This window comes from Marmota monax, unplaced genomic scaffold (genome assembly GCF_021218885.2).
Source record: "Marmota monax isolate L192 unplaced genomic scaffold, Marmota_monax_Labrador192_F-V1.1 WCK01_AAM20220418_F8-fsc00055, whole genome shotgun sequence".
Lineage (NCBI taxonomy): Eukaryota > Metazoa > Chordata > Mammalia > Rodentia > Sciuridae > Marmota > Marmota monax.
Window position 1 is genome coordinate 11,388,868 of NW_026695205.1, and position 25,047 is coordinate 11,413,914.

General features: G+C 59.6%; 1 protein-coding gene across 3 annotated transcripts in view; it reads left to right on the forward strand.

Moving 5' to 3' along the window:
• Rxrg (retinoid X receptor gamma) overlaps nt 1-22,542 on the forward strand; it is a 40,515-nt gene extending 17,973 nt beyond the window's left edge. For all 3 annotated transcript variants that reach the window (XM_046430073.2, XM_046430072.1, XM_046430074.2), the window contains 8 exons: nt 4,729-4,873; nt 6,718-6,897; nt 14,227-14,387; nt 14,488-14,617; nt 16,174-16,306; nt 17,192-17,283; nt 18,247-18,352; nt 22,084-22,542. In XM_046430073.2, the coding sequence (XP_046286029.1) occupies nt 4,729-4,873; nt 6,718-6,897; nt 14,227-14,387; nt 14,488-14,617; nt 16,174-16,306; nt 17,192-17,283; nt 18,247-18,352; nt 22,084-22,231 (1,095 nt within the window). In that variant the 3' untranslated portion in view covers nt 22,232-22,542. The remainder of the gene's footprint in view (nt 1-4,728; nt 4,874-6,717; nt 6,898-14,226; nt 14,388-14,487; nt 14,618-16,173; nt 16,307-17,191; nt 17,284-18,246; nt 18,353-22,083) is intronic.
• The last annotated feature ends 2,505 nt before the right edge of the window (nt 22,543-25,047 follow it).

The window sequence follows — 25,047 nt, forward strand, 5'->3', positions numbered from 1 at the left end:
GGCCGGCGCTCTGCTGTGTGAGCGGCCGTCTGCTCCCCTTTCCATCTTGAGGAATTAGGGGAAGCTCGGGCGCAGGGGCAGGGACCCAGTGACCTTTTGCCAACCATTCAGCTGGCTCCTGTGGGCTTTCCTGTTCTCTGCTGGCGTTGCACATACTTGCCCTGGTCACCCGGCAGGGACTTCTGTGTCAAAGGGGACGTGGATTTGAGAAAGTGCTGTGCACAGTGCCCTGTGGCAGGCATGTGGTGACAGTGTTGTCCTTCCCATACCTGGCTGTCCAGGTGTAGCAAGCTGCCAGAAGGTTCTAGAGAGGTGCATTTCACATGCCTTCATGGAACCAGGCCCAGGACTGGGCACTGGAGAGGCCCAGGCTATGTGAGGGTCAGTGCCTGCCTGGGAGCATGCTAGTGGACTGAGCGATCTCCAAAGACACCAAGTGGGTAACTGGGAACACACTTATGCCCTTTTAGAGAGAATGGTTTGGGCTGCAGTTTGTGTGTGTGTGTGTGTGTGTGTGTGTGTGTGTGTGAGAGAGAGAGAGAGAGAGAGAGAGAGAGAGAGAGAGAGCGTGAGCGCACGCCTGGAAAGATCCTACACATCTTCAGAATCCTCCCTTCTGACCCTGCTGCCTGACCTGGTTCTGTCCTTACTAATTACTGCTTAGGAATTCATTGATAACTGAGTTATTATCCTCTCAAATCTGTTTATATTTTTATAGTAAATACTTAGATTTAAAAATTGCCAATATTAGAACTGGAATGGACCTTAAATTTCATCTAATCTGACGACTTAAAAAAACTTAAGCCACAGTCTTTTCTTCAAGTGAGAGCATATTAGATGACTTTACATGTCAAATGAAATCAGATTCGGTCAAGCAAGGCACAGGAGATGTGAAACCTCAGCCTCCCCACTTCCTACACACACACACACACACACACACACACACACACACACACACGCTGTAGATTTGAACAGCCTGGACCCACCCTAGGGATGGGGAAGTGGAGTCTCTGTGAGGTGAAGGACTTGGTCAAGACCACACAGTGAGTCAGGGGCAAGTCCAGACCAGGAGCCGGGTGGAAGGTCCAGGCCTGTCAGTCCTTGTGAAGAGGACCCCGCCTGGACCGCAGGACAGCCCATGTGTGGGTTCTGCACGCGGGAACAGCAGCGCCTGCTGCAGCCAGGCCTTTGGAGTACATGGAGCTGCAAACGGCTCAGCAAGGTGGGACCGGCATCCATGGAGGCTGCCGGAGCATCGAGGAAGCAGCGGTCCCCGCTGAGTCTGCAGACGAAGACCAGCCGGCTGCCCAGGGTGTTTCTGCCGAGGGCTGGGGAGCGGCCAACCTGCTTGGAGAGGCAGACGCACCCCCTGTCTGGTGAACCCCTGCTCTGAGGTGCCCTGCACAGCGGAGCGGGCTCCAGTGGAACAAGAGGGGCGGGCAGAAGACTCCAGGCCGACAGACCCGCGCTCTGACGGGACGTAGAGCCACTGCGCTCTAGGTCCACCCAGTCCCCAAGTCAGCCAGAGAGAGGGGAGAGAACACCAGCCACCTGTCCCACCACTCTGTCCTCTCACCATCTGGACTCATGAAGAGGTGTCGGAGAGGGGCTGGCTCAGACTGGGGACTGTGCCAAAGCTCTTCCAGGGGGTCCTGGCCCAGGAGGTGGGGGGGGGAAGCTGCTGGAGCAGGCGGGGACCAAGGTCCTCTTGACACCCAGGTCGATGACCTGGATCCGGAGCGTAGGGTTCTGGCTCCCGGCAGTTGGGCCTGGCTGGGACCTAACTGGGACCTGGGCAGGTGGAACAGCCTTGGGCTTCTCCTCAGTCCTCACGTCACTTGTCCTGTCTTCCTCGGAGGTGGACCTGCCCTTCTGCGTGCCACGTGTCCTGTCCTTCTCGGAGGAGGAGTCTCAAGGGCATGGCTCCTCTGCTCAGTCCTCGAGGGGCTCCCCGTTGCCTCCCAAACCATCGCTTCCTTGCTGGCCATCGAGAGCCTCCAGGCTCTGTCACAGCCCACCGCAGCCTAGCCTCTCAGCCTCCCCTGGGCACGTGCGCTCCACAGACCCTGGGCTTCCCTCCGGGCCTTGCTCGGGAAGCCTTTGTCCACACTGGTCCGTCCAATCCTGCCCACTTTCCAGGGCTCAGTTCAAAAATTCCTGCTCCTGGAAGTCTCCCTGACCAGTAGGATGTGCTCCTTCTCCTTCCTCCTCAGCTGCCCACGGACTTTGATCTCGGTGGCCAGTTTGGGAGACAGTGCCGGCATCCCTCCTCTCTGTGTCTTCATGCCATTTCTGAATGAGCAAATCGACAAACCACTTTAGGGCCCAGTGTCCTCGGACATGAAATAGGAAGACCTCCGGGTTGTGAGGATTGAAAGAATTGAAGAGCCCCAAGCAAGGCTCTGTAGTGGTCCACAACAGGACCACTGTTCTGTGACAGCGTGGGCTGGCCACACGGGGCCGTCCTGCTGCAGACGGGGTACGGGGGATGGCAAGGTCCTCTGATCCACGGTGGCCTCCTATCCCTCGACCTCTCTGCCCGTCTGAGGATTGGGGGCAGAGCCGCGGTGCCAGCTGACCTTGAGTCCCACCCTCTGGGGCGATGCAAGTGCTGATTTCCACCTTCTTGAGGTTCTCGGGCAGAGCCGAGGCCATGTGCAGGCGGGGGTCACTCTGCACCTGTGGTCCCTACCAGGGCCGTGCCCGGGTGCTGGGGAGCTGAGACACTGGGGATCAGGCTGTCCAGGTGGCAGGCAGCAGTGGTTTCTCTGAAAGCTCCCAGCATGCACCTGGGCCGGGGACCACGGTGCTGCCTCAAGACAGAGCAAAGGCGCCCACCCGGGGCCATCAGCCTGTGACCCGAGGGGCCTCCCACCGCACGCGTGTAGCGGTTACACAAAACACGTCTTAAGAGCAATGGTGACTCTGTTTCAAAGTGAGGCACCAAAGGCTGTGTCTTCTCCCCATCCCTCATGACATGCCCCTGGACCCTCTGTCCACTCCTGTGCTCCATAAGCATTTCCTTTGTGAACTGAAACGCCCGTGACTTGGAGAATCCCATTGCGGGTTCTCTGGCTGGCTGTGTCTTGTCACTCACCCCTACATCCCACAGCCCTGGAGTAGAGGAGGAGGGCCCAGCCCGCTCAGCCTGGGAATCGCAGCGGCCTTGGTGAGGAGACGAGATTCAATAGCAGAGGGGACGGGGATGCCCTCCTGTGGGAGACCAACCTTGCACATGACTGGCTCACACTCCCCGGCCGGGTGCGTCACAGAAATGTGGCAGAGCTTTCCCCACCCTTCTTGGGTTCCAGGGTCGGTGTCTCGTGCACGGGTGTGTCTTCCTACAGCCCCGTGGGTGGAGCTACGCTCACCTGTTCCTCTGTAATCTAACCCCTTGCCCTGTTTAGGATAGAATCTTCCATGGAAGTGCCTTGTGTGTGTCCCCTTCTCTTACTGTGCCCTTGGGTGTGGCCTACCCAGGTGTCAGACAACCTGCTGACAGTGGACATCATGAAGATAGACTCAGCCCCCTGAACCTGACCCCTGGCCTCATCTGAGTAGCTTCTCCTCAATAAAAGGGGTCAGCGCGTGCTCTCTCTCTCTCTCTTCCTGTGGACCCCTAAGGTCAGAGGAGCCGTCACAGTGACCCCAAAGCAAAAGGTGTTTGTGTCTCTTGTGTGGTTATTCTGTGCAGCCCAGTCAGCCCAGTTCAACTGGAGTGACCTCTGAGCCTTTTAGTCGTGAGAACAGAAACCCGGCACCCTCCTTCAGCCCTGGACGGCCACGGGGCATCTGGGGACACGCGTGCACCACCAACCCTGCTCTACCTTCTGGTGCTTGCCCCTGTTCTGGCTCCTCCATGGGACTGTGTTTTGCAGATGGGAGAGAGACCTAGGTTTTGTGCCTCCTTCTCAGTGCTGGCCCAGGCCCAGGGGCACCCAGAGGAACTTGGGATCAGTCTCACGTTTGTTAAGGTGTTTTCTCCGGTGGACATAAAACACTGAGCAGCGACTTCTCAGTCACCTCCCAAGAGCACTGGATGCTGCGGGGTGGGCGGGAGCTGGTGGGAGGCAGACGGGAGGCCAGCTTTGCCCGCTCTGCCACCTGCTGGCCCCACATCGGCGCTGGAGAGAGGAAGCAGAACTGTCTGCAGGTTTTCTGCTTTCATGGAGGGCCATCTGTTACTTACAGACAAGTTCAAATACCTACCCTGGGGCCCTCGACATGATTTCGGTGCTTCTGCGATGATTGGGCACTTGGTGGCATCTTCAGTGGGCTCGTGGGGTGAGCCTGCACCTCCCTTCCTCTTCACAGTGAGCTCCACCAGGGTGTGCATTTATGTCTGCCTCTGTGCCCTGGAGCCGGGCACAGTGTCTGGCCTGGTGGCACAGCTGACACTGTCCCTGCCAGCAGTGGGACAGTGCGACCCGTGTGCGACCCGTCTCTGTTCGCCAGCAGAGACGGAGTGCAGTAACCTGGGTCAGGGTGAGGGTCAGGTTAGCTCCTGGATACGCCTTCCTCTCCTTCTGAGTGCAGTAACCTGGGTCAGGGTCGCCTTCCTCTCCTGTGTGACTTGTTGCCTTAGGCTGACGTCCCAGAGGCAGTTCCCGACCTCTGTGCTGGGAACGGCTCCCTGATGTGAACCTGTGTCTCCTGCAGTGCGCTCCCTGCCGCAGGCCCTGGGCACAGGTCCACTCTGGCCAGGCTTACTCATGTGTTTTCTTCCAGCTCAATGTGGTCAACAGCGTCAGCAGCTCGGAGGACATCAAGCCCTTACCGGGGATTCCTGGGCTGGGAAACATGAGCTACCCGTCGGCCAGCCCCGGATCTCTGGTTAAACACATCTGTGCCATCTGTGGGGACAGATCCTCAGGTACGTGCAGAAGCAGGCCCCTGAGGAGGGGAGGCCACCCTGCACCCTGGACTCTTTGCCCACAGGAGAGGGAGACACCTTCCAGCCCTAAACTCCTGCCAGTGGGCTCACAGCCTGAGTCCTGGGGCACCTCAGTCTGGGTCCTCTCCCAGGACGGGGCTTCCTGAGAGCATTTCAAGAGCCCCTCTGCAGTGGCACCGTGGCTGTGTGGATGGTGAAGAGCTGCACTCATCAGCTGGAGAGCCTTGATTTTTAAAAATCAATTTTATGATCATAAAATGTCCCAAATAGATAATTATAAAAGCAATAGTCATTGCCAAAACTTTGAAGAATTGGAAAACTACAAAGGAAAAGTAAAAGATTCCCATAAAGTCCCCAAGACAGACACACACTTTCAGACTTTAGCATATTTTCTTTTGTGGCATCACAGATTTTTGACGTCTCTACGGGCATGCACAGATGTGCTTGACTGACTTTGTCTTCTTTGATCCTCTTTCCTTTTTGCCCAAATTATTTTTTGGTTGCGTCCAACTCTGCTGTGGTGGTCTGAAGAACGAGAAGGCAGGGAAGGTCCTGGCTGGTGAATATGGCCTCGTGTTCCCCACCCCCGGCTCCTACAGGAGGCCACTCTATTGAAAGTCTCAGGTGCTGGAGCGTTTTAGCCAGTGACTGACAGTTACTTGCCCAGGAAGTCAGTTCCAAGTCCTGCAGGCTGGGCCACTGCCGGCCACCGCCCCGCGGGCATCTCCCGGCTTGGGTCACTTCAGCTACAATGTGGAATTTGCGCCCATGCTGCAGAGCCAGGGGGTCTGCCGCACGGTGGGTGGAGGGGTCCTGTGTTTCTTAAAGACAATGTGTCAGAGCTGAGAGCAACAGGTGCTTTGAGCCCAAGAAGAAACCCTGGGCTGGTCACTGCTGGGGACTGGGGAAATCTGCCTGGTCATCTACTTAGCCCAGGTGGCCCTGTCATGGGCCACCTCCAGCCGCCTGTCATCGGGGGCTTCCTCTGACATGCAGCTGCCCGTGTCTGCTAGTTCTCAGGGACTCCGGCTCCCTGCAGCGTCAGAGCCCCAGCTCCTGGTGTCCCCCTCGCTCAGCAGTCAGCCCTGGGCCTTGGTGAGCGGCTTCCTGGTGCTTGTTGAGTTCCACCATGTCAAGCACTTGGCAGGGCAGTGTGGTCACTCCGCGATGCCCGGGTGGGGGTGGCCTGCTGTCCCGCCAGACGCATGAGCCATTCCCGCGGGGGCAACTGGATAATAAAGCAATGTGGCAGATGATTCTAGATCAGCGGAATCTCCTCTGTCAGATCTTTGTGTACACCTCCAGGTGGAGTGTCCGCTGAGCTGTAAAGATCACGTGCCCAGTTGCTCATCAGCAGGCACTAGCGCTTCAAGACTCGTGGCATGGGATTCTGTTCATGGTTCATGGCACAGGACACTGATTTTAAGTGGGGCTCCTAAGCCTCAGCTTCCTTTTGGAGAAAGGCTAGTTGGGCCGAGGTCCTTCTCCTGCTAGGTCATGCCTGGTGGGTAAACATGGTTTTATTGACCACATACACCCAGATCTCCAACTGAGGCAGGACGTCGGCTTAACCAAATCCAAGAGTTGTTTCTAGAAATAAAGTCAAGTCCCGGGCCGGGTGCTTTCTAACCAGGCCATCGGCCTTCGGGGAAGAGGGAAGGCAAGGGGAAGGGCGCCCCCCCCGCCCCCCGCCTCAGCTCTGTTCCGGACACCCAGCTGCTCCTGGGCTGCTGTTGTGTGGGTGCCCAGGGCACGGGACGGGAGAGCCGCGGGCATCTCGGAGTGCACAGAGAGAGACCTGACTTGTCCATTTCTGGTGGCAGGAAAGCACTACGGGGTGTACAGCTGTGAGGGCTGCAAGGGCTTCTTCAAGAGGACCATCAGGAAGGACCTGGTCTACACCTGCCGGGACAACAAGGACTGCCTCATCGACAAGCGCCAGCGCAACCGCTGCCAGTACTGCCGCTACCAGAAGTGCCTGGTCATGGGCATGAAGCGGGAGGGTGAGCGCCCCTCGGTGGGCGGGCAGTGTGTGTCGGGGACACGGGGACAGAGTGGGGACTGGTGGGAGGAGACGTGGAAGTCAGGTGCCCGTGGGTGCTGTGGTTTCTCAAGAAAATGTGCTCCTTGAGCAAGAGGCCAGGGGCACCGTCCTCGACCACGCTCACCATCCTCCCTGGGGCCCAGAGAGTGAGCCCACAGCGACCCTCTCCCTCTGCCTTCCTGTACCTAGCCAGCAGGTCTCAGGGTGAGGTGTCTGGTCCTGGTCTCTGGTCTCTGATGGAGGTCCTCAGAGCTGAGGTGTCCTGGTCCTTGCTCTGGTCTCTGATGGAGGTCCTCAAGGCTGAGGTGTCCTGGTCCTGTGCTCTGGTCTCTGATGGAGGTCCTCAGAGCTGAGGTGTCCTGGTCCTGTGCTCTGGTCTCTGATGGAGGTCCTCAGAGCTGAGGTGTCCTGTGCTCTGGTCTCTGATGGAGGTCCTCAGAGCTGTGGTGTCCTGGTCTCTGGTCTCTGATGGAGGTCCTCAGAGCTGAGGTGTCCTGGTCCTTGCTCTGGCCTCTGATGGAGGTCCTCAGAGCTGAGGAGTCCTGGTCCTGTGCTGTGGTCTCTGATGGAGGTCCTCAGAGCTGAGGTGTCCTGGTCTCTGGTCTCTGATGGAGGTCCTCAGAGCTGAGGTGTCCTGGTCTCTGGTCTCTGATGGAGGTCCTCAGAGCTGAGGTGTCCTGGTCTCTGGTCTCTGATGGAGGTCCTCAGAGCTGAGGTGTCCTGGTCTCTGGTCTCTGATGGAGGTCCTCAGAGCTGAGGTGTCCTGGTCCTGTGCTCTGGTCTCTGATGGAGGTCCTCAGAGCTGAGGTGTCCTGGTCCTTGCTCTGGTCTCTGATGGAGGTCCTCAGAGCTGAGGTGTCCTGGTCTCTGGTCTCTGATGGAGGTCCTCAGAGCTGAGGTGTCCTGTGCTCTGGTCTCTGATGGAGGTCCTCAGAGCTGAGGTGTCCTGGTCCTGTGCTCTGGTCTCTGATGGAGGTCCTCAGAGCTGAGGTGTCCTGTGCTCTGGTCTCTGATGGAGGTCCTCAGAGCTGAGGTGTCCTGGTCTCTGGTTCCTGATGGAGGTCCTCAGAGCTGAGGTGTCCTGGTCTCTGGTTCCTGATGGAGGTCCTCAGAGCTGAGGTGTCCTGGTGTCTGGTCTCTGATGGAGGTCCTCAGAGCTGAGGTATCCTGGTCCTTGCTCTGGTCTCTGATGGAGATCCTCAGAGCTGAGGTGTCCTGGTCTCTGTTCTCTGATGGAGGTCCTCAGAGCTGAGGTGTCCTGGTCTCTGGTCTCTGATGGAGGTCCTTAGAGCTGAGGTGTCTTGGTCCTGGTCTCTGATGGAGGTCCTCAGAGCTGAGGTGTCCTGGTCTCTGGTCTCTGATGGAGGTCCTCAGAGCTGAGGTGTCCTGGTCTGTGGTCTCTGATGGAGGTCCTCAGAGCTGAGGTGTCCTGGTCCTGGTCTCTGATGGAGGTCCTCAGAGCTGAGGTGTCCTGGTCTCTGGTCTCTGATGGAGGTCCTCAGAGCTGAGGTGTTCTGGTCTCTGGTCTCTGATGGAGGTCCTCAGAGCTGAGGTGTCCTGGTCTCTGGTCTCTGATGGAGGTCCTCAGAGCTGAGGTGTCCTGGTCCTTGCTCTGGTCTCTGATGGAGGTCCTCAGAGCTGAGGTGTTCTGGTCTCTGGTCTCTGATGGAGGTCCTTAGAGCTGAGGTGTCCCGGTCTCTGGTCTCTGATGGAGATCCTCAGAGCTGAGGTGTCCTGGTCTCTGGTCTCTGATGGAGGTCCTCAGAGCTGAGGTGTCCTGGTCCTGTGCTCTGGTCTCTGATGGAGGTCCTCAGAGCTGAGGTGTCCTGGTCCTTGCTCTGGTCTCTGATGGAGGTCCTCAGAGCTGAGGTGTCCTGGTCTCTGGTGTCTGATGGAGGTCCTCAGAGCTGAGGTGTCCTGTGCTCTGGTCTCTGATGGAGGTCCTCAGAGCTGAGGTGTCCCGGTCTCTGGTCTCTGATGGAGATCCTCAGAGCTGAGGTGTCCTGTGCTCTGGTCTCTGATGGAGGTCCTCAGAGCTGAGGTGTCCTGGTCCTGTGCTCTGGTCTCTGATGGAGGTCCTCAGAGCTGAGGTGTCCTGGTCCTGTGCTCTGGTCTCTGATGGAGATCCTCAGAGCTGAGGTGTCCTGGTCTCTGGTGTCTGATGGAGGTCCTCAGAGCTGAGGTGTCCTGGTCTCTGGTCTCTGATGGAGGTCCTCAGAGCTGAGGTGTCCTGGTCCTGTGCTCTGGTCTCTGATGGAGGTCCTCAGAGCTGAGGTGTCCTGGTCCTTGCTCTGGTCTCTGATGGAGGTCCTCAGAGCTGAGGTGTCCTGGTCTCTGGTGTCTGATGGAGGTCCTCAGAGCTGAGGTGTCCTGTGCTCTGGTCTCTGATGGAGGTCCTCAGAGCTGAGGTGTCCCGGTCTCTGGTCTCTGATGGAGATCCTCAGAGCTGAGGTGTCCTGTGCTCTGGTCTTTGATGGAGGTCCTCAGAGCTGAGGTGTCCTGGTCCTGTGCTCTGGTCTCTGATGGAGGTCCTCAGAGCTGAGGTGTCCTGGTCCTGTGCTCTGGTCTCTGATGGAGGTCCTCAGAGCTGAGGTGTCCTGGTCCTTGCTCTGGTCTCTGATGGAGGTCCTCAGAGCTGAGGTGTCCTGGTCTCTGGTCTCTGATGGAGGCCCTCAGAGCTGAGGTGTACTGGTCTCTGGTCTCTGATGGAGGTCCTCAGAGCTGAGGTGTCCTGGTCCTTGCTCTGGTCTCTGATGGAGGTCCTCAGAGCTGAGGTGTCCTGTGCTCTGGTCTCTGATGGAGGTCCTCAGAGCTGAGGTGTCCTGGTCTCTGGTCTCTGATGGAGGTCCTCAGAGCTGAGGTGTCTGGTCTCTGGTCTCTGATGGAGGTCCTCAGAGCTGAGGTGTCCTGGTCTCTGGTCTCTGATGGAGGTCCTCAGAGCTGAGGTGTCCTGGTCTCTGGTCTCTGATGGAGGTCCTCAGAGCTGAGGTGTCCTGGTCCTGTGCTCTGGTCTCTGATGGAGGTCCTCAGAGCTGCGGTGTCCTGGTCTCTGGTCTCTGATGGAGGTCCTCAGAGCTGAGGTGTCTGGTCTCTGGTCTCTGATGGAGGTCCTCAGAGCTGAGGTGTCCTGGTCTCTGGTCTCTGATGGAGGTCCTCAGAGCTGAGGTGTCCTGTTCTCTGGTCTCTGATGGAGGTCCTCAGAGCTGAGGTGTCCGGTCCTGTCTTTGCTCTCCCCATGGAGGGTCACACTGAGCCTCTTGGTGGAGGTACCTTCTCCCCTCCGGCCCTGGTTCTCTGGGGAAGCTGCCCATACTCGTGTCCTTGGTCTGCTACAGACCCTTGGGCATTGGAGAATCTGTGTCTTTGGACTGCTGGCGTTACAGGTGTGACAGTCGTGGCCTCACGGGGAGCTTCATGGTGCATTGGAGGGTCACATCTCTAATGTAGGTGGGCTGCTCTGGTGCAAGAGAAAAGGAATGGAGGTGGGATTATTGCTCCTTTATGGGATTGAAGAGTCCACTGAGCAGCCGGGTGAACGGAAGGGAAGCTAATGCCTGAGGACGGGCAGCCGTGTCCTGTGCTGGTCCTGGGCCCTGGTGCTGGCGTGTCGTGGGGTCTGGACTGAGGGGTCCTCCATCTGGCAGCAAGTGACCAGAGGGATCAGCCCAGCAGCTCCTCCCGCTCCTTCCGTGAGGAGCAGGGCAGTCTGGCAGGAAGCATGGAGGAAGGGCGAGGTCCTTGAGCCTCTGAGAAGAGGGAATGCCACCCAGAAGGGGACGTGTGGAGAGGGTGGCTTTCAGGGTCACCTGTCCCCGGGAGCATTTCACAGTGGAGCACACAGGCCCGGAGAGGTGAAGGTTTCCCAGGTCCGTGGCAGGAGACGAGTGGTGCCGGTCCCCACTCCCCTGTGCTCAGCTCACGCGGCCTGTCCTGGCAGGAGGTGAGGAGCTCAGTTGGCCTAGCCCTCGGGCTCAGGGGAGCCTGGGGTGTGGCAGCCCCGAAGCTGAGGTCCTGGCGTCCCGCTGCCTGGCTGTTCAGCACACACCCGCCTCAGGAGAGGCCACCCTCAGTTGTCAGACCACCCTGACCTCCTCCTCCTTCACCACGTCCTCCTTGTGAGGTGTCCAGGCTGTGTGTGTCTGTGCCCCTCTGTCTCAGCCTTGCTGGCCTCTTTCAGGCCCTCGCATTAGCCGGGCTGCTTCCGCCCCAGGCCCTTTGCCCGGGTTGCTCTCCCTGCCTGGGTGCTTCCTCCCGGCATCGGTGTGGCTGGCCTTATCTTTCCTGCGTCTTTTCTTAGCTACTGCCCTCTGTGCAGAGCCTCGCCTGGCTGTGCCCTCTAAACCTGCGTCAGCGAGATGCGCTTGTCTCTCTCTGCGGCACTCACTGCTGCCCAACACACGTGACTGCCTTGCCTGTCTGGCTGCACGTGGCCAGGTCCCCTTGCCTTTGACTGGCGTTAGAGCCGTGCCAGGAATTGGGCATGTGACGTGCAATGGCAGCTGTTGGAGTGGTCCTCCTCCCACAGGGTACAGCTGGTGTCCTCATAGCTTCCCCACCACGAGGGTCGAAGTGGACCTGGCACGGCCATCTCCTGAAAGAAGAAACAGAGGTTCAGAGAAGTTAGGGATCTTGCCAAGCTGACACAGCAAGCAAAGGGCAGAGCTGGTAGAGGACTGGGACCCTGGGACCCCCAGCCCCCCTTGGGAGTTCTGGAGAAACTATTTCCAAGACTCTGGCCATACAGGTCGTTTCAGGGTAGAGGAGGGGTATCTCGTCAGCCCTTCGTAGGCAGCTGTGGCAGGCTGGGGGCCCCGGCAGTCATGAACACGACTAGCCCAGGCCTTGGAGCAGAGCAGGTTCAGGAAGGGTTTGGGCACAGCCAGCCTGCGTGACCTGCTGCGCCTACCAGCCCCGGCTGGCTCTTGGGCTCAGGGACCCAGCTTCTCTGGTTCCAGACCCCACAGGGGTGTTGAGGAGTGAATGGAAGGCAGTCTGCATAAACTGCTGAGCAGAGCGCTGACACACAGCGGAGCCTCATGCTCTGTCTTTCACTGTGAATTCACAAAAACCACCTGCTGGAGAGTGGGGGGACCCGGGCCAGGGCGGGAGCCTGCCCATCCCAGATGGCCCACCGTCGTCCTGGTGTGTCCTGCCGTCCAGAGCAGCAGCTCTGACTGCTGCACGGCGGTGGCTGGCAGCGGGGGTGCAACCCCTCCTTCAGGACGGGGAGGTTCACACTGCGAGCGGAGAAGGAGTCGCAAGCAGTGGCTCAGTTAATGGCAAAATCAGAGTCGAATTCCCTGAAGCCGGGTTACTTTCTGTGAAGCTTGAAGGTGATTTTTCTTGAGTGTTGCAAGTGTCGATGGATTGAGGTCCCAGAGGAGCCTCCCTTAGCTTGCTTCCCGTGTCTCCAAGTCAAGAGGACGGAGGCCCTGAGAACAGTTAACACGGGATGGACTCAGCCTCGGCCTTAGATCCACCTACGAGGAGAACACAGACTGAGATGTCCACAGGGTCCCTGGATGAGGGCCGAGGAGGGAAACCAAGGATGAGAAAGGAGGACAGGGAGGAAGAGGCCCGCGAGGCCAGGGGCTGGAGAGGACCAGAGGCGAGCCCAAGGGCCTGGAGAGGCCAGGGCAGAGGACGTGGCTGCTCTGTTGAGCTGCCGCAGTGCCTCACGGGTCCTCCCAGATCACTGCAGTGGCCACCGCTTTGCAGATAGGGAAACCAAGGCCCCTAGCGGGGAGGGGTGGACCTGCCTGTGGAAGGTCCCTCTCCTCCCAGGCACAGGCCCCTGCCCCTGCTCTCTGCCTCTCCTCACGGCCTCCCCTCCCTCCCACCCCTCCCCTGCCCCCATCACATATCCCCATGTCCCTAGGCCTCTGGGTGAGTCTGCTGGGCTTTGGAGCCCAGTGGTGCCTTCCAGGCATGCCCCATCTGGCTGACCTTGAGACCAGCCATGTCCCTGGCACTACAAGGTCAAAGTCAGCCCCTGTGCCTGTCCAGCCTGCTTGCCACAGTTGAAGTGGACTGTGTGGGGAGGACAGAGGAGAATAGAGGCCAAGGGCCAATGCAGTCACAGAGTGCAAGGTCAGCGGCCACTCACAGAGTGCAAGGTCAGTGGGTCAGTCACAGAGTGCAAGGTCAGTGGGCCAGTCACAGAGTGCAAGGTCAGTGGGCCAGTCACAGAGTGCAAGGTCAGTGGGCCAGTCACAGAGTGCAAGGTCAGTGGGCCATTTACAGAGTGCAAGGTCAGTGGGCCAGTCACGGAGTGCAAGGTCAGTGGGCCAGTCATGGAGTGCAAGGTCAGTGGGCCAGTCACGGAGTACAAGGTCAGTGGGCCAGTGCAGTCACAGAGTGCAAGGTCAGTGGGCCAGTCACAGAGTGCAAGGTCAGTGGGCCAGTGCAGTCACAGAGTGCAAGGTCAGTGGGCCAGTCACGAGTGCAAGGTCAGTGGGCCAGTCACGGAGTGCAAGGTCAGTGGGCCAGTGCAGTCACAGAGTGCAAGGTCAGTGGGCCAGTCACAGAGTGCAAGGTCAGTGGCCTGCTTACACAGGGGCTGTGCCCACTCTGGGATGTAAACAAGATGTTGAACAAGATGGAGGGCACAGCCTTCCAGGGGATGGACACTCAGCCGACAGTGGCCACTCTCCTGCTGGAGAGGGCGGTCCTGGGTCTGCCTTGCCTCCTAACATACAGACCAGAGTAGGAGTGAACCTTGATAAGACCCCCGAGATGGCTCCAGCTGCGCCCTTGTCTGTGTGCCCCCCAGAATCAGCCCTGACTCTGAATGTCATCTCGGTGACATCCCTCCACCCTTCCCTACTAAAGTGGCTCCTGAACATCTTCCCTGACGAGTCGGGTCAGGTGACGCTGTGTTCGGGCTGCTCGAGGTGCAGACCTGGTGGGAAGTGAATACAGGATGATGATGGGATCCGTCAGGGGAGCCCAGAGGGGTGTGGTCACCTCCTAACTGGGGCACGCTGGCAGCTCACCAGGGTGGGGGTCGAGCAGAATATGGGAGGCTGCAGTGAGTGAGGGGCCGGGCTCCTTAGAAGAGAGGGGCATCGCAGCTGGCCCACGCTCAGAAGGCAAACTTGGTGCAGTGGGAAGGCTGTGGACGGAGGCCCCCAGCTCTGTGCCGCACCCGCGTGTCTGTCAACATGTGACTGCTGCCTCAGGGCCAGGACCACCCCTATTTCACACAAGGAAGCTGAGACCTGCATGGTCCCCGGCTCCTTGCTGTCCTGGGTGGCGCGGTGACTCCACGTGTCCTGCTGTGCACCAGCTGTGCAGGAAGAGCGGCAACGGAGCCGGGAGAGGGCCGAGGGTGAGGCCGACTGTGCGGGTGGCGGCCACGAGGACATGCCGGTGGAGAGGATCCTGGAGGCCGAGCTCGCGGTGGAGCCCAAGACGGAGTCCTACGGGGACCTGAGCATGGAGAGCTCGGTACGGCCGGCCTCCCGCCAGTGCCCGTTCTGGGGCGGGGCGGGAGGAGGAGGCATCGCAGAGCCCCAGGCCCTGCCCTCACGACTTTGTCCTTTCTTAGACCAACGACCCCGTCACCAACATCTGCCACGCAGCCGACAAGCAGCTCTTCACGCTGGTCGAGTGGGCCAAGCGCGTGCCCCACTTCTCGGACCTCACCTTGGAGGACCAGGTCATTCTGCTCCGGGCAGGTAAAGCTCACCAGGGCTCCTGTGCTGGGGGGCCGTCACTGAGCCTCCATTCTGAAATGTGCCTCGGACCCTGGTGGCCCACCGTGGCTTGATGACACTGTCACCCATCCCAGCCATGTGGTGGGTCCACCCTGAGGCTGCCGTCTCCAGGTCTCTTCTTCTCACAGGATCTGTAGGGTCTTCAACTTGGACGGTCTTCTCAGAGCCCCCTCCTTCCCCAGTGGGACCCTGCCGCGCGGTGGCCGAGGGGGACTCTGGCCCACGGGACGCTGTGGCTCACAATTTGCCTTTGAATTTAAAGACTCTTACATTCTTTTTATTGAGGATCATCTGAAGCAGCGCCCACAGTTGTCATGAACTGCTGAGTGGAGAGGTCCCCACGTCACAGAGGAGACAAGGGGCCAAGGTCTCTGCTCAGGTTTATCCTAGATGGATTTCAAGTCTCGCTCACAGACGCCATGAGCGGTGTTCTCCCTTGTCATTTCTGGGACACTGTGCGTCCATTGGCCACGGCCATGCCTCCCCTTTGTCACAGAGCCATCAGGGACATTTGGTGAAGATGGGCTGGGTGTTGGGAACTGGCCCTCCCACCTGTTAGATCACCATCTCCGAGCGTTGCTGGGAGCCTCACGCTGTGCCTGTGTGGCTAGACAATGCCGAAGGAGCCCAGCTGGGCTGTCAGGGCCCGGGCACAGGCTCAGGTGCCTCCACTGTCCCCACCGGGCTGCTCACAGTGTCTGGTAAAGGTTCATCCAAATGGGTCCTTGTCCTCAAGCTGCAGGCTGCATGGAGAGACCGTGGGGTGCAGAGCCCTGGAGTCGGTGGCCCTGGGCCTGCCCTGTCCTCTCTGGCTAGCAGCGGGGTCATCTCAGCCTCCCTCCAAGTCCAGTTGTGCTTCTGGATGCCGGGTAGTGACACAGGCACTGGGAGTCACCAGCACAGAGGGCTGTGTGGGCCTCCCCTCAAGGCCTCCTCTCCTGCAGGGGGCTGTGTGGGCCTCCTCTCAAGGCCTCCTCTCCTGCAGGGGGCTGTGTGGGCCTCCCCTCAAGGCCTCCTCTCCTGCAGGGGGCTGTGTGGGCCTCTCCTCAAGGCCTCCTCTCCTGCAGGGGGCTGTGTGGGCCTCCCCTCAAGGCCTCCTCTCCTGCAGGGGGCTGTGTGGGCCTCCCCTCAAGGCCTCCTCTCCTGCAGGGGGCTGTGTGGGCCTCCCCTCAAGGCCTCCTCTCCTGCAGGGGGCTGTGTGGGCCTCTCCTCAAGGCCTCCTCTCCTGCAGGGGGCTGTGTGGGCCTCCCCTCAAGGCCTCCTCTCCTGCAGGGGGCTGTGTGGGCCTCCCCTCAAGGCCTCCTCTCCTGCAGGGGGCTGTGTGGGCCTCCCCTCAAGGCCTCCTCTCCTGCAGGGGGCTGTGTGGGCCTCCCCTCAAGGCCTCCTCTCCTGCAGGGGGCTGTGTGGGCCTCCCCTCAAGGCCTCCTCTCCTGCAGGGGCTGTGTGGGCCTCCCCTCAAGGCCTCCTCTCCTGCAGGGGGCTGTGTGGGCCTCCCCTCAAGGCCTCCTCTCCTGCAGGGTGGAACGAGCTGCTGATCGCCTCCTTCTCCCACCGCTCGGTCTCCGTGCAGGACGGCATCCTGCTGGCCACAGGTCTCCACGTCCACCGGAGCAGCGCCCACAGTGCTGGTGTCGGCTCCATCTTTGACAGGTGTCTCCCTTCCCTGGATTCTGTGTGTTCGTTCGCGTGTGCACACCCGCGTGCCCCACATGCCTGGTGTTTCTGCGGGTAGGGCTGGGGTCTGGCGTAGCCGTCAGAGGTGCAGTGACTGTGTGGGGCCATGGGCACCTGGACACGCAGCCCTGGGTGAGGGGCCTTGAGAGAGGCGGAGTCACGCAGAGTGGCGCGGCGCTGGGCTCGGGGGAGAGGTCTGGTCCCTGGTGTCACTGGTTGGCGGGGTGGGAGGGCTGACCGACTTATCCTGGCAGCCGGGAGGGGAAAGGGCCCACGGCTGCCCGCAGGAGGCCAGCGAGCCGGGCGTTCTCTGGGAAGGCCTATGGCAAGAGCAGACCACCGCCGGCAGGCAGCAGCCCCTGACGGGGACTTGGTCCCTTAGAGGAGCTCAAGGACAGCGGCCGCGTGAGAGTCCCTGTCAGTGCCAGAGCCCGGACCCGTCCCACCCCCTCAGCAGCAGCCTGTAGGGGCCCTGTGCGTGCACCTGGGACGCCTCCAGGTCCCGTCCTTTCCCACATGTTCCCTAGGAAAGCCAGTGTCCCTGGGGTGCCGGGGCAGGCTCCCTGGGGGCTCTCATCCTTGCACGTGGCCTCCGCTGGCCTTGCTCTGCCCACTGCGCCTCTCACAGACCTGCCTGTCCCTGGCTCCGCACCCGTTGCGTGGCTCACGCGGCTCCTTGCTGAGCGTTGCTGGCCGTCTCTGAGCCCCTGAGAGTTGGCTGTGCACCAGACCCACCTCTGTACCCCATCCCAGAGCACTGCCTGGAGAACGAGGTGGACCACCCCGGGGTCCGGCTTCCTGCTGCTGGGCCTGGGCCTGGCACTCACGGATTCCTCGCCACCTGCCCTTTTCTGTGCGCAGAGTTCTGACTGAGCTGGTTTCCAAGATGAAGGACATGCAGATGGACAAGTCGGAGCTGGGGTGCCTGCGAGCCATTGTGCTGTTCAACCCAGGTGACCGCGAGGAGCACGGCTCTCCTCCAGGGCGGGCTCCGTGCCCAGTGGGTTCTGGTTCTGCAGCTCAGCTGAGCGAGAGCAGGCAGGACCAGGAGTCCAGAGGGTGGGAGTCCTCTGTTGCTGGCCTCCCTGAAGGTGGTGAGTGGCAGGAGCAGGCATGTCTGGGCGAGGACGAGGAAGGCAGTGGGGAAGTGGTGGAGGTGGTGCCATGCTGGGTGTATCTCCAGGTGGCACCCTGAGTCTGCAGATGGATGGGGTCTGGGACGCCAAGAGAGGGGTCATATTACATAGCTCCGGGTCTTTGGTTCCCCCTGAACCTCTGGGAAAGGGAGTGCCCGTTTCCTGACTTGGGGAAACTCCAGGGAAGGCCACTCTGGTTCTGGGGGGAGGGTCGGGGTTTTGTCTTTGAACGTTCGAAGGGGAGGTGGTAGTGGACCGAGAGGCACTACAGGGGGAAGCCAGGGCCTGGCATGAGGCTGAGAGTGCAGCGTCTGCTGGGGACAGGAAAGACGGCCGGCGGGTGGGGCCCAGCTGGCTGCTAGAGGAGCAGGAAGGGCGTCGGCAGTGGACGGACCCCAGGGTGCTGTGCGGGAGGCTCAGGGAGGGTGTCCAGGGAGGCAGGGAGCAGCTTCACCAGAGCTGCAGGCCACAGAGCGGTTCACGCAGCCACCTGCCATAGGATATGTCCCCGGGGCAGGACATGGCCAGTTTGGAATGTGCCCATCTCACCACCGGCTCCAGGCTGGCCCCTAGGAGGCTCTCAACCTGTGTGTGAGTAGAATGGCCCAGAAAGGCAAGGCTGCCCTCCTGGAGTCAGTGGTGGACGCACTCGTGTTGACAGTAGGCACGAACACACAGTGGGGACCCCAGCGCTGTGAGTTGGCTCCATGATGGAGCCTGTGGTGTCCCCTCCACCTAAGGGAGTGACCAGCGTGATGGGGACACCACTGTCTTTTGCAGATGCCAAAGGTCTGTCCAACCCCTCGGAGGTAGAGACCCTGCGGGAGAAGGTCTATGCCACCCTGGAGGCCTACACCAAGCAGAAGTATCCGGAACAGCCAGGCAGGTGAGGCGCTGCACAGCCGTGCTGGCAGCCAGAGCTGGACCCTCTCCGGGCAGCGTGTGCCTCTGTGCAGAGCCAGGGCCCCTGTTGCCAGCATTGCTGAGTCTACACACAGGCCCCAGCCTGGGCTCTGCGAGGCGGAGGGCCGTCTTCCTGCTGTCCATCCCCTGTCTGGTGCCCAGGCAGAGGTCCACAGAGCACAGTAGGCCTCCGCTGCAGCCCTACCCAGCTGTCTCAGTACCAGTGACCAGTCGCAGTCCAAAGATATTAAAGGGGACATTCCAGAGATAAGCAGCTTGTAAGTTTTAAACAGTCTTCATTGCATACGATGAGACAGTTGTGTTTCCTGTTGTTGGTGTTGACCTCTCGCGGCGCCTGATTTATAAATCAACTTTGGCAGAGGTGTCTGCATACACAGGGCTTGGTAGTGTCCTGTTTCAGGCAGGCATGGGGTCTTGGAAAGTAGCTGCTGCAGGGGGGGCTGCGGTACAGGCCTGGAAGGGCTGGGCCAGCCGGGGATGCCTGGGTCACTGTGGGAGGAGCGGTAGAGGCTCGGGAAGGTGAGTCCCTGGTGGTGGCGAGTCCCCGGTGGCGGCGAGCTGTGGTCTGATTTCAGCCTGCGCTGAGGTGACTGCATGGCTCTCAGGGCCTGCCCCCTTGGAAATACCAGGCAGCAGCAAGCAAAGGCTTTGGGGTCAGGGGACATGGTCACTGGTCCCTGGGGTTCCTTCTGTGTGGCCCTGCTGAGCCACCTGGCAGTACAGCTATTCCTGAGTCATTAAAAGAAATGTCAACGCCTTCCCAAGTACAGCAAACTCTGAAAGGCGAAAATGTCCTCCAGTCTCACAGAAAGCTGGAGCGACAGACCGGCTTCAAGACTGCCATCTCAGGATGATTTCCACGCCCCCAGCCTCACCGTGGTTCTACTCCTGGGTGAAGTCTGACTTGGGTTTGGCTGGTTATCCTCAGTCCTCCCTCCGTGGGGGACAGTCGGCGGTCCTCACTCCTAGTTGGTCTGTGGGCGGTTCTCTTGCTGGCTGTCTCTCAGGGACCTGCCGTCTGTCCTGCGGCCACGTCCCATAGCCACTCTGGTTGGAGCCAGGTGATTGGAGGGAGGAGAGGTGGGGAGCAGTGCGGGGCTGTCTGGTGAGACGTGGGTTTGAGGAGTGCCCACCACACGCTTCCCTGGCTGGCGCTGTGCCTGGCCCTGCCAGCCACACAGGGGCCGGGGCTGCAGGGGGAGGAAGGAGAGACGGATTCCTGGGCCCGCTAGCTTCTCCCTCCCCCTGCAGCAGGAGACGGGGAGGAGGCCACGGTGAGCCGCGGTGCCTGAGGCCTGCCCACTCTTCCCACCCTAAAGCGACACAGGGTGTTTCTGGGGCACAAGGTGTTCCTTTCCTACCTAGTCAGCTCTAGGTCCCACTTTAATCTTAAAAAAGACACCCAGTTCTTTTTTCCTAATTATAAAAGAGATATTTGCTTTGGTAGGAAAAAAGGAAATTTTAAAGCAGGTAATACAATTTGACTGTAAATACGTTGGTACATTTTGTTCCAGTGTCCTTGTGAATTTGCATAGATACGTGTAAAAATACGTATTTGCAGATATGAGATTCTAGTTTGGCGTATTATTTTCTTCCTTCAGCAATTTTAGAAATTTTATCAGATTACTGAAAAGTATAAAATCATAATTTCCAATGGTTTTGGAATATTTTTCAATGTCGATGTATTTTTATGATTTTGTCATTGCCCCAGAGATGACATTGAGGTTGTTCCTATTGAATGCCACTTTTAGGACTTTGGAAGGTGACTCTTCCAGGAAGAGGCTGCCAGGGGCCTGGCTCCCTCTGCACCCTGGGGAGGGATGCCAGCTCTCAGCCTGGGTGTGTCCCGGGGTCCTGGGTTTGTCCAGCACAGCCTGGAAGAGGGCGCTCACTCCGTCAAGGGTTCACCCCGGGGCTCAGAGGCTGGTCGGCTTGCTGGGACTGGTACCGGGGAATCTGGGGGTCAGCGGCAGAGTGCTGCCACCATGTGGACACTGTGGAGAAGTGCACCACATGGGCTGGGTTCTTTGAGTGACAGATCGCAGAAGCCCAAACTCAGGAGGCACACAACTCACACAGGTTCTCTTGCGCACACCATGGGCACCTTTGCAGGCGGCAGCTTCCTCTTGCTGTAACATACAAGGGAAGAATCAGGGTCAGCCTGTGGCAGACAGCAGAGAGAACAGCCATGGCTGTCCCATACTGTCAGGCGTCGACATTTTGGAGTGGAAAGTCCACTTTCAGAGTTGATCTTCCAGTCTGACTTGCACATGACAGACAAGCCACTTCCCTGCTGGGCTCTGCCAGCTCTAGTGAGCTCAGAGATCAGCCTCTTCCTCCAACCACCGCTCAGCTACATGGTCCTTCTTTTTCTTTTTTAGAATTTTAATTTTCAAAAGTATTTTTATAATAGACGGACACAGCACCTTTATTTTATTTTTGTGTGGTGCTGAGGATCCAACCCAGTGCCTCCCACATGCTAGGCAAGGGCTCCGCCCCTGAGCCCCAGCCCAGCCTGCAGGGTCCTTCTGTAGACGCCCTCTTGTGCTTTAGCATGGAAGCTTCTGAAGCTCTGCATTGACATCAGCATTCGCCTTAGGCTGGTTCAGTTGGAAAGATGGCTCCACTTTGCTCTCCCATATTGCTACCTGTTCTTAACATGTCACCTGACACTAGCACAGAAATGTGCACATTCTCAAGGAGCATTGATGTTCCAGTCTGAGACTTGATGAAATAATGCAACACCCTGGAAAGCTCCAACCCAAGTCCGAAATCTCTGAGTGAGGGCCACAGTGAAGAATGTGAGTTGGTCTTTGTGCTACTGATCAACAGTCGTGAGTAGAGCAACTGAATTCCTAGTGTCCGCGGTCACATCACAAGGAGTTTCACTGGCAGGAAGGGACTTTGAGAAGGGCAAAGGGCCACTCAGGCCTGAACAGATGCACAGACGTGACACACTGATCTGGCAAATGGCCTCAATCAAAGGACAGTGCGTGTGAGGGCGTGAAGCCAGGATGTGGTGTGTGGGTGGGCAAGCATGTGGGGGGTGTGTAGAGCACGGTGAACACACCCCCTGCACGTCCAAGCAGGAAGACTTGTGGGGAGGCACGTGTGCACGCCTGTGTGGTCTCTGCTTCCACTCTCCCCGACTCCCCAGCTTAAAGCTGGTCACAGAGATCAGGAACGACTGGGTGACAATTGACACTGACTGGGCACACCAAGGTCACACAGCCAGTGACTGCACATGACAGGCGCCCTCCCCGGGGAGAGCACGGCTCTCTGGGCCCTTGCTCATCCTCTGGCCCAGAGCCTGAGGTGTGTCCGGCACACAGTGGGTCCCCGGCACACAGTGGGTCCGTATGCTCATCTGGCTGTGAACCTGGTGCTCCTGGCACCTCAGGCTCCAGCTCCTCCCTGCAGGGGCCCCGGGAGCTGGACAGGGGTGGCCGTGTGGCCCCCTCCACCACGTGACAATGGCAATTCCTGCACATGTGCAGAATTGGAGACCCCAGGAGGCCCCTGGGTCCTGCTTCTGCCCTGGCCAGCCCTCTGCCTGCTTTCTGAAGCTCCCTGGGGCTACAGGCTCCATCGCCCCCACGTTCCCTCCCAGACTTTCACTGCAGCCTGGCGAGAAGGCCAGCAGCTGCCTCGCGGGCCCCTCCTGGTCACCAGTGCCCTCCGGCTTCCCTGCAGGTTCGCCAAGCTGCTGCTTCGCCTGCCGGCGCTGCGCTCCATTGGCTTGAAGTGCCTGGAGCACCTCTTCTTCTTCAAGCTCATCGGGGACACCCCCATTGACACCTTCCTCATGGAGATGTTGGAGACCCCGCTGCAGATCACCTGAGCTCCACAGCCGTGGCCCCCCAGGATCCCCGGCAGGTGTGTGGCGCCCGCCTGCGCTCTTCCCTCCCCCACCCCTCCCTGCCCCCCAAGATGATGCTCGTAATAAAGAAACCTTTCTCCGCGTGAGCCTTTGATAGATGGAGCTTTGTACAGATGCTAAGGTGACCCTTCTTTGCTGTCTACGGGGCTGGGTCTCCCTGGAAGGTCTGGGGAAGCTGACCAAGCCTCTGTACATAGGACTGGTTTAAATTATTTTTTCACTTGCCATGGAAAGCGAACAAAGAACCAAATAATAAATAAGATGTTGGCAAAGCTTGGCGCTTGTGTGTTACTGTGCAGGGGGCTTCTCCCCGGGGAGGGGCTGCACTGCAGCTGAGGTCCCGGAGACAGTGCACCCCAGAGCCAGGTGCTGGGTCGCTGGGGGTCTGGGCAGGCGGCTCTGCGCCAGGTGGCCCTGGGGAGACGGCGCGGGGACCCTGCCTTCCCGAGTCAGCTGGGTTTCTCCCTCCTAAGATGAACTGGCAGAGGAAGCCTGCAGTGGGTTTACTGGACCCCCAAACCTACAGCAGGAGGGACAGAGGGGCCCCCAGTGTCGCCAGTGTGCAACCTGAATGACTGGGTACGACAGGGCTGCTCCCCTCTCTGTACTGTGGACCTGACCCTGCACACAGTAGGCCCACTGCAGTGTGTGCCGTGGAACCTGGTTCCACACACTGAGAAGAGTTCCCTTGAGGGCGTGTGGACTGCAGGCGCCTCTTCCCCCATGGACAGCTCGCCCTCTGCCCCCTGCAGCTGACTCCACCAAACGCCGGCAGCCATCAGGGATTGCGCAGCAAGTGCAGCCGCCTTGTGCCCGGGATCGCCGAGGGACCCCAGGCAGTGCCGAGGGGTCCGCAGCCTTGGACCCGAAGCAGTGGGCAGAGAATCTGAACTCTGCTGACGGTCCCTTTTCGTGTTATCTGCATTTGCTGTGGACTATAATGAACAGTTGGGCGGAGGCTGAATTTAACTGTAGGCTGCTGACCTCTGCCCTCCACAAGGCAGTTCACAGACCCAGTCAGTGCCTCAGGAGAGTGGGGCCTCCACCACTGGGTGCAGTCCTGTCCCACGTCCATCTCTTCATCCCCAAACCCGGGCTCTGCCTGCAGCTGACCAGGGCCGGGCAGTGTGGGGGTCTGCACACCCATCAGCCACATCTCCCAGAATTGCTGGCCCCTTCACAGGCTGGGGCCACGACCTTCAGGGCCCCAAAGGTCCCCTCCTTACCCCTGAGTGCCCTGTGGCCTGGGAAAAGCAGCGAGTGGTCCATCAGGTCTCCAGGCCTCCAGGGTCCTTCCTCGTTCCGCACCTGGCACTGAGGAGTGGGTCATCCTGGGGGACACAGCTCCCGGCTGCCCAGCCCAGTCTGGCTCACACAAGTGACCCCAGGGGAGCCGGGGGAGGATCCCGCCTCCGAGCTCCTGGGCCCTGCAGCCTTGTCCCCAGCGTGGCGGAAGGCAGGCCCACGGCTCTGGACTGAAGGTGAGGAGCTCTGGTCTGCTGCTGGGAGTCGGGCGACTGGGGAAGCTGCCCAACCTCACTGGCCTCTTCCCTCCCCTATTCGAGAAGTCGGGAGAATGATCCCACCTTATACAGGGAAAAGCCAGGAGCCACCTGGCCCAGCAGCAGAGCTCCTGCTTGTCACAGGGCCTACTCAGGATTGGGGCCTGCGGTGTCCGCTCCTGACGGACTTGATCCGCCTGAGCCTCGGCAGCCCGTCTGTAGACCAGGGTTCTGGTGAGGACGGTAGGAGCCGGGGACAGCGAAGCTCTCAGCGCAATCCCTGGCACAGAAGATGGCAAAAATATTAATCTATTTTCTGCCTAAGAGTGAGATTCTAGTTAGATGCAATCTTGGGTCTTTGAGATTACTAGAACATTCTATTCCCAGCCTGGCCTGGTTCATCCAAAGAAACTTGCGAGAAACCCAGAGGTTCTGGTTCTAGGCTGTGCCTTCACCAGTCCCTTTCCCGGTGGCCTCCGTCACAGGGGCTTGTTGGGAGAACCCAAGCCAAAGGCCCAGCTGCCTTTAGGGCAATGTCTGTCTTCCTGCTCTGAAGGCCAGCCCCTGGCCCCATGGACCCCTCCTTACCCCCGGTGCTTCTTCCCCTTCCTGGGGCCGCCTGAGGTGGCCGGCCCTCCTCAGAGCCCTGTGCTTCCTGAGGAGCCCTGGCTGGCCTGCCCCCTTCCTGTGGCTCAGGGAAGCTGACCAAGAGCTCTGGGCTGGAACTGTGGGGCGCTTCCTGCTCAGAACCCCCAGGGGCTTTCTTTTGTCTATTAAGCTGTCTCGCCAGTGAGCAAGTGTCCCACTGCCTCGCCTTCCTGTGGCAACGTCATGAGACACTTGGACTGCGGGGTGTGTGTGTGTGTGTGTGTGTGCGCGCGTGTGGGTGTGTGTACGCGCACACTAAGCCTCCCTGCAGAGACCCTGGGGGACACACTGCCCAAAGGGGCTTTTCATCGCTTTGGAATTCTGACTAAAGCCCTAGGGTGGAGCCGGGAGATCCCCTCCTACTCTAGAGAGAAACTTCTAGATGACTCCACGCAGGACTTCTGAAGGCAGAGATGGTTCTGTGCCTGTTAAGTCTCCCTGAGCCCGAAAGCTCAGGGGAGCGTGCCCTAGGAGCGGGGCACTTGGGAGGAGAGCGGCGCTCACCCTCCTCTGCGGGGAGGCCTGCCCCAGCGGGGGGCACCCACCTCCACCAGGCAGGGGTGCGTGGGAGGCCTGGATCTCTGTGAGCATGGAGATGTGCCCACCGCCCAGGCTTGGCTTCCCAGG